General features: G+C 40.5%; 1 protein-coding gene across 1 annotated transcript in view; it reads right to left on the reverse strand.

The window, feature by feature from the left end:
* Nucleotides 1-13,535, reverse strand: part of LOC138173825 (oxalate decarboxylase OxdD-like) — a 22,037-nt gene that overhangs the window by 6,650 nt on the left and 1,852 nt on the right. The window contains exons 2-6 of the mRNA XM_069103921.1: nt 9,163-9,408; nt 6,184-6,390; nt 1,831-2,064; nt 716-869; nt 116-225 (exon numbers count right to left, since the gene is read on the reverse strand). Of these exons, the coding sequence (XP_068960022.1) occupies nt 116-225; nt 716-869; nt 1,831-2,064; nt 6,184-6,390; nt 9,163-9,408 (951 nt within the window). The remainder of the gene's footprint in view (nt 1-115; nt 226-715; nt 870-1,830; nt 2,065-6,183; nt 6,391-9,162; nt 9,409-13,535) is intronic.

Raw genomic sequence — 13,535 nt, forward strand, 5'->3', positions numbered from 1 at the left:
AAAATAAGCCCTCCCCTGAAAATAAGCCCTCTGGTGTTTTTCTGTCCAAAAAAATTAATAAGACAGTGTCTTATTATCGGGGAAACACGGTATACCATAATATTCCCCAAATTACCTGATTCAAGGATTCACTAAAAATTTTCTCATTGTCACTTAGTCCATTTCCATTTTTTCGATATCGAGCCCATTGAATTATTCCTCCTGGAAATCGAAATTCTTTTGAACCTGAATAAGAAGAAGTTTGAAAATCACAAGATAAACCAAAAGACTTCCAGCCAGACATATAAAAAAATGGGAGCAACCACAAGACACAATAAGATGTCAGCTTTGCTTTAGGCAGCTCAGATGACCACTGGAGGGAATGATTTGAGGATGGTCAGGAGATTCTACTAGCCCCCTGAACCAACATGCTTTACTCGGAAAATAGGAAGCCATAAAGCTAAAATTACAATTGTATACAGCTGTGTCACTGACATCCCATTTTGCTTACAGAAAAAAAAAAGATATGAGGTTATTTCATATCTTTCTAAGTACAAAGAGAAAATCCTACCAGATCTTCATTATGAATCTCTTCAATGATATGAGTTTGATAATCCTCAAAATTTCAAAATCCTCATTTGGTTCCATGTTTATTGAATATATTAACTATATTACTACATCCTAGATTAATTGGTTTTGAGTCTCAAGAAAAATATCATATTGGTTCATCCTATACCTTTAAGATCATAAAAGTAGCGCCACACCAGGCTGTCTGGAGACTGTATGTAGCTGGCATTCATAACCAGTTCAGCCAAATTGGGAGGGAGATTGACAGCCTGATCCTCTTCTTGTTTCTGGAATGCTCTAATGAAATTAACTCCACCTGGAGGCTAAAATGTACAAACAGCAGCCCCATTAATTTTTTATTGTACCTCTTTAAGACATCCAAGACACAAACAGCCCCATCTAAAGTCAAAATACAATTAAAAGTTTGGGGAGTGTCTCACAAGCATTAATAGACCTTTCTTAACTTTATGCCATACGGGGAGTACCAACTGTACGGGGTCCTTCTCTTGCCCACGTCTCCATTAGTCCGACTCCCTCATTCCATCAGGTCACTGGTACTCGGAAGTGTCAACCTTGACACCTGGCCCCATTGGTCTCCCCTCTGGCTACCACTGCTCAAAGCCCTCTTCCCTGAAACAGTATCTGTTCTCTCAGTAGTTTGCCACAGGTGAGCTTAAGACTTTGGGGATGTTAAAAGTTACTACTCACCAGGAAAAGAGTAGGGATCCTTGTATCAAACTAAGAGACTAAGAGCATACAAACATTTGCATCAAATACACTGTGTCATTGCACGCAGTAAAGGCTCAATAAATGTTTAATTTAAGTAAATTTCACATTTCTTCCCAACACAGACAATATTCCATGGAAATCCCCAAGAAAGGGAACAAAAGCAATTCTATTTCTAGCATCAGGCAAGATATACTGTAGGGGCTCGAGGAATACTATCCCAAAGTGGAATGGCCTGCCTTGTGAGGAAGTGGGTTCCTACCACCGACATTTCTAAGTGGAGGATCACTTGGGAGGGAGGTGGTAAGAAGCATGTCTTTTCAGGTAGGAGTTGTGCTGGAAATCCTTCAAGGTCCCTTCTACTCTGAGATCCTACAGTTCTAGGTGGATGAGTAGTACAGTGAACTTGAGAAATGTTCATTGAATTAGATGTCTTTAGACTCATTCGGGGTCAAGTTTCTTCTAACCCCACCCTGAATACCCTGAGCTGGCTTTCATGGTCCATCTAAGTTAACCCAAAGCTTCATGCTGGCATACACTTCAAGACATGGTACAAACCTTGAGGGACCTAGATGCAATGTCCTCTGGTGTAGAGAAAAACACATCATCAACATCCAGGGTCTGAAGCTCATCGTGAGTGGTGAAGAAGAGCAAGAAAAGGCAGTCCTCAGTCCCCACATTCTTTATCCAGTGCAGGATATTTTTAGGAAAGAAGATCACCTGACCAGCAGTAACATTATATGTGGTGACCACACTGCCTCCGTCATCAACTACACCGATCCAGGCAGTCCCCTAGAGCACAAAGGGGACAACACCATGTCTGTGTGCACAGGTTGATAGTTATCTTTTCTAAATGGTAAAATGTCTGGATGCTATGTATGATAATAATACCTTAGGCTCACATGGTGCTATTTTTGAACTATATTTGTACATCTTGCTGTTCTTTCATTTGGTGCTCACAACACCTCAATGATGGACAGAGTAAATAGTAGCAGTTGTTATAATATTAGTAGTAATAGCTGTAATAGTACCATTTTATAAATGAGGAATCAAAACACAGAGAAGTCTAAGATCACAGTACTAAATTCACTGAAAGATGAAATTCCATTACCAGCTAAAAAGCTTACCAGGAAGGAATTTATGTTTGCTCTCTTATATTTAATAAAACCCATGAAGCTCCAGACAAAAAGGAGCCTGATAATGCAGAGGGAAGACAATGAAATTTTCAATAGATCCTGTTCTAATGAGGGTGAAACTCAACCACAGTATAATTAAAGGCAGGTTTCAGCAAAGGTTCAAGTGAGACATGAAAAGGGTCTCAGACACCTAGGAGATAAATACATATGCACATATACACATTCACATACATATATATACACATATACCTATATATACTTATATGTATGTTTTATATGTTTAGTGTGAGTGTGTGTGTGTGTGTGTGTGTGTGTGTGTGTACAAAGTGCTAGCTCTGGGAGGCAGCTAGGTAGCTTAGCAAATAGAGCACTGGGCCTGAAGTTAAGTAGACTTGAGCTCAAATCCGACCTCAGACAATCACTAGTTATGTTCACCTGGGCAAGTTACTTAACCCCTTTTTGCCTTTATCTACTTAAAGGCAAACTGCTCTAGTAACTTTGCCAAGAAAACCCCATGGGGTTTTACTGATTAAAGTAAGCTTGTTAACCCATTTTGAGTTGCTTTCCTTTAACAAAGCAGATCCAAGAATCCCAGACCCAAGAAACCATGATATGGTCCTCAGGGTCATGAGGAATCGGACAAGACTGACCTATAATGAAGTGCTTTGTAAACTCTAAAGTGCCCTGACCATTTAGTGTTTTCCAGCGGCCTTGTACCTAATAAATGTTTGGTGAATTGAATAGAGTTCCGACTGGTCACTCATCTCATCACTGGTTAACTCCCCTGGGTCTCTGCATTGCTTGCCCCAGTCAGACAAGGTGTGCCCCACTTTGGTGGCCAAGGAAACACAAGCATTGACACACATCCCCTAGTGGGGAGGCAACCCCAGAACTACCAAGACTCTGTCAGAGATCCCTGTCAGATCTTGTTCAAACATTTGCTGAAACTTTTCCTTTAATTATCCCGTGATTAGTTTTCATCCCCACTGGAGCAGGATCCGGAGGTTTCATTGCTTTGCTCTGTGTTATCAGTCTTCTTACCTGGGGCTTCACAAGTTTTACTGGATACATACATGCGTGTGTGTCCATATGTATTTTATAGCTACACATGTATGTGTAGATATGTCAGTGTGCATGTACATACACAAAAGGCACAGAAATAGTCACTTAAGTCGTGTTTCCGAGGAACAGCAAGCAAAGCAGTTTACTAGGCCACAACATGCACGCAAAGTAGTAATGTGTAACAAGGCTGGCAAGTTAGGATGGGGCCAGGCTATGAAGGCTTTACAAGCTTTTGAATTAAAAAAAAAATTATGTGTATTGTAGCAGAAAAGGCAGACTGATGTAATGTAAGGAGGACTGGTCCAAGGTCAAATCCTGGCTTTGAAACTTATTAACTAGGTGACACTATGGAAATCATTTAAGACTCAGTTTCCTCATTTATAAAATGAAAATAATGATATACTTGACCTACTTCACAAAGTTCTTATAAAAATCATTTTGTAAGCTTTAAAATTACATATATTTATATGGCACCTATTATTATAAAAGGGACAACTAGGCAGCACATTAGATAGAATGATGGGCCTGGAGTCAGGAAGACTCCTCTTCCTGAGCTCAAATCTAACCTCAGACGCTTACTAGCTGTGTGACCCTGGGCAAGTCACTTAACCCTGCTTGCCTCAGTTTCCTCATCTGTAAAGTGAGTTGTAGGATGAAATGGCAAACCACTCCAGTATGTTTGCCAAGAAAAACCCAAATGGGGTCATGAAGAGTCAGACATGAATGAAAATAACTAAATGTAATGGGAATGTAAATTTTAAAGATCTTCCCTGCCCCTAGGCTAAAGTGCACCTGGAGCCTGGGGTGGGAGGCTTGTTTTTCAGTAGATACTTCTTGATTGGCCAGTGAGTCAATAAGGTTGTTACATTCTCTGAGCCAGGAGAAGGCTATATAAGCCCTGATGTGTAGCTTTGTTTGGGGGCTCACTTTGAGAAGTGTTCTGTGATTTGATCAGATGAAACTCTGGAAAGCCGTTGTTCAGAGCCCCCTGGCTTTGAAACCCAGATGTTGTTTAATATGGATGTAATGGTTGGACAGTTTGGAAACTGTCTACTTGATCTGTTTTTGTCTTGTAATTCTGTCTGTGTATTCTGAAGTTCGGGGTGCTGACCTTTTTCCCCTGAACTAGGTGAACGATACATATCTGACTGATTAAAGTAAGCTTGTTAACCCATTTTGAGTTGCTTTCCTTTAACAAAGCAGATCCAAGAATATGTGTTGGCAGCAAACCCTGAGGACGCTTGGGGTGCTTGCTGACACACTAAACAACAACAAAATTATTGTAAAAATCATTGAACCTGGATTCAGGTTCTGGTTCCCAGCTCTTCCAAGAGTTTGGATAAAGCCTTGGCTCTGGAGCCAGGACCTAGGTTCAAATCCTTTCTCTGCCACTTAATGATTATGTGACCTTGAACTTTCCAAAAGTCGTTTAACCTTCCTGGGTCTCAGCTGCATCATCATTATCATCATATGAAAGAGTTGACTAGATGGTCTCAGAAGTCACTTTATCGCTGAACCTATGATTCTCTGAATTTCCTTTTTGTGTCTCCGTTTCCTTGTCTGTAGAATGAAGTAGTTAGAGTAGAAGCTCTCTAAAGCATCTTCCAGTCTTAAGATTCTTATTTAAGGTAAATAATTAGAAAGTAACACTAAACACGGTTATAATCATTGTTTCACATCACATAGAGGTTGGCTGCATATCCCATAACCAAACCGTCCAGACCTAGTCAAGTAAGTCTGTTCTCTTCTATAAGTCCCCCCATCTGAATTATGTTCCATCTGAATTAGAAGAAAATTCTCAGGGCCTGACTCACAAAACATCATCAATTTGTAATCCCAGAGCCTTGATCCCAGGGGCTCTGAGTTTCACCTTGGAAAACCAATTCTTTCAGTTACTGCTTTTCCTAGAGAGAAATGCCAATTTCTTTGGCTGTGCACCGGAATGGGCTTTCGTTGTTAGCAGTGTGGAGCTCCATATAACCCTTTCCTATGTCCTAGAAAGACATAGTATGGAATAGGGAAGAACGATGGGACTTATATAGTACTTTAAGGCTTTCAAAATTCTTTGCATATATTATCTTGTTTTATCCTCCAAACAACTATGAGAGAGGGGGTCTATTGGTAGCCCCATTTTGTAGATGAGGAAACAGAGGTTAAGTGTCTGAAGTTATATTTGAACTCAGATCCTTCTGTTTGCAGCACTCTATCAACTATGTCCCTTAGATAAAGTGTTTGACTTTGTGATAGTTTGGGTTTGACTTTATGCCTTAGATACTCTGGCCAAATCAATTAGCTTCTAAGATCCTTAACATCTTCATCTTTTAAATGGAGATAAAATTACTTGCACTACCTACCAAATGGGGTCTATTAAAGAGAGGAAGGGAAGGGAAGGGAATAAGCATTGATACAGAGCCTACTATGTGTTGGGCACTGTGCTAAGCTTTTTACAGGTATTATCTCATTTAATCTCCTTTAATTTATGAATCGTTCTTATGAAGAATAATATGTGATAAATGATTTAACACTTTGGACAAAAGTTTCAATTGATGCCAGAAATAATTGAATCCGAGGGCTGATGTTAAAGCTCTTAAAATATATGAGCCAAATCAGAGGACCGCCCTGCTTCCTCAGACTACAGGCTTCTCCACAATGAAAACAATACACATACACAATATAAATGCTTGCCTTCAGAAGGAGAGCAACCCAGACTTACCTGTGCAAGGTAGCCATGCTCATTGGCATTGAAGTGCCAGTGTGGGGCACGGAGGCCTTTACTTTTTATTCTCAAGGTTCCAAAAGTCATGTGCGACTGCTGCTTGTTCAGGCTGGTTCCGAAGGCTTCTTCTTCAACACTGAAGTAGTCCTTGAGATTATTCCGGTATCGTGCCCATTGGATAGCACCACCTGGGAAATCGAATACCTAGAAAACCATGGGAAAAAGGAACTGTCAGTAGGGAGAATATCATGTTTGAGGTCTAGAGCCACTGTGGACCTGTTTCTTTGGAAGGGGGAGTGAAAGATGAGAGATCAGGTCATTTTTTTTTTAAATTCCTAAATGTTTACTCTGTTCAAGGCACTGTGCTAGGCACTAAGGATAGTCTGACACTCTAATGGGTCTATGAGCTCCCTGATAAGAGGATTCTTTCCTGTGATGAAGCTTACTGCCAATCTTATGCAATTCTCCTCCATGTCCAACCATAAATTCACCACAGGAGAGCCACCCAATGTCCCCAGGACTTTCCCTCAGTTCTTCTGACATTGCAAAGATACTAGCAGAAAAAAACAACACAGCTTTTGTCCTCGAGAAACTTATCATGTAATTCAAGGATAAGTTGTTCAGTCATGTCTGACTCACGGACCATAGCACACCAGGCCCTTCTCTCCTCCACGCTCTGCTAAAGTCTGTGCAAGCTCATGTTTGTTATTTCCATGACACATTCTATCCATTTCATCCTCTAACATCCGCTTCTCCTTTTACCTTCAATCTTCCCCAACATCAGGGTCTTTTCCAATGGCTCCTGTCTTCTCATTATGTGGCCGGAGCATTTAAGCTACAGCCTCAGTAGTTAACCTTCCACTGAACAGTCTGAGTTAAGTATTGACGGATTTGATCTGTTTGCTGTCCAAGGGACTCTCAAAAGTCTTCTGCAGCACCACAATTTGAAAGTGGTGCTCAGCTTTCCTTACAATCCAACTCTCACAGTCATACACTGCTACTGGAGAACCTATATATGTTATTGAGTCATATCTCCATATGGGATTTTCTTAGGAAAGATACTGGAGTGATTTGCCATTTCCATCTCCAGTGGATTAAGGCAAGCAGAGGTTAAGTGATTTGTCCAGGGTCATATAGATAGAATCTGAGGCTAAATTTGAACTCAGGTCTTCCTGACTCTAAGGCCAGTGCTATATCTACTGAGCCACCTAGCTGCCTCAGAAAAAACAAAACAAACAAAAAAACCAAACCCATAGCTTTGACTATATAAACCTTTGCTGGCAAGATGATATCTCTGCTTCTAAGTGCACTATCCAGATTGGCTGCAGCTTTCCCTCTGAGTCTTTCATAGTGATCTTTGAGCCCAAAAATATTAAATCTAACACTGCTCCAATTTCTTCTCTCTCTGTTTGCCAGAAGTGATAGGGCCGCTTGCCAAGATCTTAAATCTTTTGATGTTAAACTTCAAACCAGCTTTTACACCCTCATGTACCAAGAAAAAAAAAAAAGAACGGGCTAACAAAGAATATAATGAGAGCAGCAGAGAGAGCCCAAAATGTGGATCAGCTATGGTTCATAGAACAGGCAGTCCCTGGCCCTGACCTTAAATACAGAGAAGGACAAGCAAGGTTGGATAGAAGACGGGACTTGGAGGGGCAGGCTGGGAATAAACAACATCTAGGAGCTGAGTAAGAGTCGTGAGAGTTATAACAAGGCAGGCAAAGGCAGGCTGCAGCCAGCTTTATCCTGTAGGCAATAGGAAACAATTCAAAGTTTTTAACCAAGGCTCAGACCTGAGTATTTGAAGCTTATCTTGACAGCTAAGGGAAGGGTGGATTGGAGAAGGGAGAGCCTGAAGGCGGGGAAACCAGTGAAAAGATTGTACAATAATTTCGGTAGCCCAGGATAGAGGTATCAAGGACTGAACTAGGGTAATGGCTCTGTGATTGAAGAGAGCAGATGTGAGAGCTGGCAGTGGAAAGACTTAACTTCAAAGGAGAAAATTTGAGGCAGGGAATAGCCAGGGACAGAGCCAGTGTTTCTCAAACTCAGCTGTGTTCTCAGCAAGAGGGAGACTGAGGCTTAGCAGGTCTTGCTGAACTATGGTTCTGCTGTAGGCACCTTTTCCAGCACAAATGCTCTTATCAAACCCCAGAAAGGAAGCCTAGCCTCCTCAGGTGCCCCTCTATTACGCAGGCTCATGCCTGTGCTTCTTACCTTGGCTAGCTTTCCCTGGCATACCTAGAAGCCAGCCTGACCATTTGATTCATCCTCTAGATTTAGCTGCCTGTGCTGATTGCTAAGGGGATGAGGCTTGGTTGGGGTCTTGGGGTTTTTTTGTTTTTTTGTTTCAGGTTTTCTTTTTGGGATTCAGTTTTGATCTGCCTTCAAACTGATGGGGGACGGGATCCCAATAGGTTCAGCAGGAATTCTGATCTTATCCAAGACCAGAAAACCTGCAATATCGTCTAGAAAGAATTCAAGGTCTCAGGCTTAATTGGAGTGAGAGTTGTAGAAGTTTATTGTTACGCTTCTATGAGAAGTCCCCCCCTTTAGGGGACCTGTGACTGAGAGGGATACAGGCTTTTACCTTTAAAGGCTAGGGCTGCCATTGTCAGGGCTGACCAGATGGGAGGGGCCTCAGTGCATAGACAAAGGAAAGAGCTGACCAAGAGGAGCAGCATGTGAATAGAGAGTTTAGATAAGATTTGGGCCAGGTCGAAGGAGACAAAAGTCAAGGACAAAGGAGGGTGTGGGCCAGGCCCAGAAGAAATGAAGAGATTAAGTAAGAACAAAGGGGTCACAGGGTGTTGCCTAGGTGGAGTGTGGGATAGGGAGAAGGGGCAGAGCTCAAGGGTGGGAAAGGGCAAATTGCAGTTACAACTTCACAGACTGATTTTACAAGCTGGTTTGACCTAGACCCCAGGTACCCCATCAGTTTGACTGTCTGTTTATTTTATAGAAAGTGTTGCTTACCTTGGATTTATGCAAACGATTAAGAAAGTGGAATTTTAAGTCAACAGGATTTTCCTGCTTTGGGTCAGTGGGAGACTCTGGTGCTTTTGGAAGGTTGGCTTCCGGCCTGAAGTAAATATCTGCATATGACCGGAAGGTGGAAACATAAACCAAGGAGAGTATCAGTACACTTATCAATGTGGTGATAACACAGGCCAGGAGACAAATCAGGAAGATTCTCATTAAAGACCACGGGTTTTTCTTTTCCTACAAGGAATTATGAAACCATTATTTTTTTACTTGTAAGGAATCTGAAAAATCCCTCTTCTTTCTAAATGAAGCTTTCTCTTGTCCTTTACTCAGAAGTTTCTTATTTCTATTGAATAAACACTCTTCCCAACAGATAGATACATGGATAGATGAATAAATTAATAGATGAATAAATGGGTAAAGAAATGAATAACTAGATAGACAAATAGATAACTAGATAGATTAATTAATTAATAAGTAAATAATTGGGAAATAAAAAAAACAACTATTTGCATCCTCTGGAACTACTGAGAAATTTTAATGGTCCATTAACCCAATGAATGACTGTCCTTTAATCTCATTTTATCTCAGTTCCCATAGCTGTGAAATGCAGGTGTTAGATTAAATGATAGCTAAACACCCTTCCAACTCTAAAATTATATGTATGCCTATATGTAAGTATGTGTGTGTATACATGAAGGGAAAAAGGAAGTATATATCAGTTCCAGGAAGGAAGGAACAATTTTTTCCTTTATATTCTCTAGTATTTTGCGTGGTGCATGCATGAAGGAAGGAAGGAAGGAAGGAAGGAAGGAAGGAAGGAAGGAAGGAAGGAAGGAAGGAAGGAAGGAAGGAAGGACTTATTAAGTGCACAACTCTGGAAAGGAGGTTCTATTATTATGTTCATTTAACAGTTGAGGAAACTTAGGCAAAAAGAACTTAAATTCTTTGCCCAGGGTCACTACACTAGTAAATGTCTAAGAACAAATTTCATCTCACATCTTCCTGACTCCAGGCTCATTCCTCTATCATTAGGCCACTTAGATGCTTCACAGCTAGCACTGAGTAGAAGCTTAAAAATGCTTGTTGACTTAACTTGATATCATTATCCCTAACTGAGCTTCATAGAGGTTGATATGCTCATGGTCACAGAATTAGTGTCAGAAGCAGTGTTTGAACCATCTTCCTAACTTTATCAACTCTACATTACCTTGGCCAGCTAGGTAGTGCAGTGGATAGCTTGCCAACCCGGGAGCTAGAAGGTCCTGAGTTCAAATTTTATCTCCAACACTCGAAAGCTATGTTTGCCTCAGTTTCCTCACCTGTAAAATGAGTTATAAAAGGAAATGGCAAACCACTCTGGTATCTTCGCCAAGAAAACCCTAAATGGGGTCAAGGAGACCTGGACAGAACTGAAATGACTCAACAGCACTGTTGTCCTATAGTTAGAATATGAAGTAAATTAATCATATTAGCTTTTTTAAAAAAAATGGACTATTTTTTTTTTCACTTAGGAAGAGGAAAGAAAATCAATTGCTTAACTCTGAGTGCTTAAAAGATATGTGGGAGGGGTATTTCCAAGCTTGGGGCACTGAAAAGAAGCCATTGACTTCACAATTTTGCCAAGGGCTGGTCCCCTAGAAATGCCTTGTTTACTAGTTTACCCCCAGGGTAAGAACCAAAATTCGGAGAGATCATTTTAAGGACTTGCCCAGAAAGGAAACTGGACAATCATAAAAGAAAACAAAGTAGTGTGACTTCATCCACTTTACTCAACTGTCCATTTAGCATAAACAAGAGTGAAAATGACTTAACATTTTTGAAAATAGAGAAGGAAATTATCTGACTGGACTACTTGAGATGCAATTTTTCCTGAAAGCAGAAGGATGAACCTTGGGTTCCTTCCTGAGTATCTCCCCAACCCCATGACCCTTTAATGCATTTGTGCATATGTGTCTTAAATAACATCTATGTAATGGAATTCTTTTCATTCAAGAAGAATGAAATTCATTAACAGTTAATATGTGTAAGGAGTGTGATTTGAACCTATAGCTTCCTAACTCCATATTCCTAAAGCCATGTGACTGGTGCTTCTATGTCATTTTGTATACACCTCATATAATATGTGCTCAGTATGCTAGACTGGATAATATGATCAATCACTTACTTAAGGGTGGATCTGGAAACATTCTAGGCTCTGTCAATGTTAAGATTCTAGGGTGTTTTTATTTTTTCTTGCTCAGTAATATTGTTGGGGTACCTGGGGTCTAGGTCAATTTGTGAAACCAACTTGTAAAACCAGTCTGTGCAGTTGTAACTGCACTTTGTATTGTAAAATTGTTATCTGTAAAATTCCTTTCCCAACCTTGGGCTCTGCCCCTTCCCCCTATGCTCACCAGGCCTAGGCAACACCTTGGGACTCCTTTGTTCTTACTTAAATTTCTCCTCTGGCCTGGCCCACACCCTCCTTTGTTCTTGCCTTTTGTCTCCTTCGACCTGGCCCAAATCTGATCTAAACTCTCTATTCACCTGCTCCTCTTGGTCAGCTCTGACCTTTGTCTATGCACTGAGGCCCCTCCCCTCTGGTCAGCCCTGACAATGGCAGCCCTAGCCTTCAAAAGTAAAAGCCTGTACCCCTCTCACTCACAGGTCCCCTAAAGGGGGGGACTTCTCATAGAAGCGTAACAATAAACTTCTACAACTCTCACTCCAATTAAGCCTGAGACCTTGAATTCTTTCCAGACTATATTGCAGGTTTTCTGGTCTTAGATAAGATCAGAATTCCTGCTGAACCTATTGGGATTCCGTCCCTCATCAATATATTAATCAACTTCAATTAAAACTGACTCCAGAAAACATGATTATTGCATTAGAGAATGTTTTCTAGAAAAGGGTATATTCTAAATTAAGACTTTAAAGGCAATATGTTTTAACTTGTTACACTATTATCCTACATATTAATTGTCAGAGATGGAAAAGACCTTAAAGATCAAAATCCCTAATTCTGCTGATGAGGAAACTCAGGGGGAGAGACATAAATGACTTGCCCGGGGTCACACAGCCAGTTAATGGAACAGCCAGGTCTTTGGATTCCTAATCCAATGTTCTTTCCCATTTTCCCAAGTGCCACTCTAACATATTTTAGACATTATTATAATTTATGTTAATATAATCAAATCTAATTGGTCTCAGTTATAACTAAGCTAATTTACTTTTAGGTGTATAAAAAGTCAGTTATGTAGATTTACACATAATCTATTCACAGTCATTTTTTTTTATTTCAAATAATATTACCACTATGACTCCCTTCCTTCCACCCAGAAACTATTATTTCTTCCAAAAAAATTGTTCCTTCTAATACACCTGTTTTCAATGCCGACTAGAAAAATAGGGTAGAGATAGGTAGTCCATCCATAGATGGACTAAGCAGATGCCTGTGTGGCATTCTTTGTAGGATGCCAAAGGTCAGACTATGGACATGTATCTCTTTCACTGCCTTAAAATATTGTCTGTTCCAAGAAAATTCCTGATCAAAGCTCACTTCTGACATTTACTAGATTTTATTACCCTTCCTGAGTCATTTAATTGCCTTTAGACTCAGTTTACTCATCAATGAAATGGGGATAATAATTTCTTTAGTAAAATTTAGCATAATTTCTTCTTATGAGGTTTTTGAGAGGCATAAAGGAGAACATCTACGTAAAGCCTTCATAAATTTTCAAACTATGTAAGTATCACTTACTGAAACTGAGACACATAAATAAACAGTTATGGGAGTAGGGTGGGGAAGAAAAAGCTCTCAAACCATTGATATTCATTAATCTTACAGCATGGATTGACTGAGGACAGTAGGTCCCTGGAAGAACCAGTTTAGAGAACCAAGAAGACAGAAAGGGAGAGTGAGGGCCAAGAATGGCCCAAAATAGGATGGGAGAAGAGGGGAGGAGAGGGGTTGGCTCAGTTCAGTTCCATTCATTTCAACAAACATTTTTAAAGCACTTTCTCTATAAGATACACAGTGTTTGGTGCTGAGGACACAGACAAAATGAAACAGGCCCTGCCTCCAAGGAATTTATTTGGGGGGGGGGGGGGGGCAGGGAGAAATATAGCATAAAAACAAAAAAATGGGGGAGGGGTGAAGAAGAGAAGATTTCTATATTCAGAACTACCATCCTAAAAATTAAGAGCTGAAAAAGGCTTCAGAAATCATGTCGTTACCATACACATCCCGAAAAAGAACTATAGGGGCGGCCAGGTGGCTCAGCAAGTAAGAGCACTGGCTCCAGTGTTGGGATGACCTGGATCAAATCCAGGCTGAGATACTCAGCACCACACCCAGAAATAACTGGCCGTGTCACCTTGAG

The sequence above is a fragment of the Petaurus breviceps genome, unplaced genomic scaffold (assembly GCF_028583685.1).
Source record: "Petaurus breviceps papuanus isolate PSGF00001 unplaced genomic scaffold, PetGlider_PUasm1.0 129, whole genome shotgun sequence".
Classification (NCBI taxonomy): domain Eukaryota; kingdom Metazoa; phylum Chordata; class Mammalia; order Diprotodontia; family Petauridae; genus Petaurus; species Petaurus breviceps.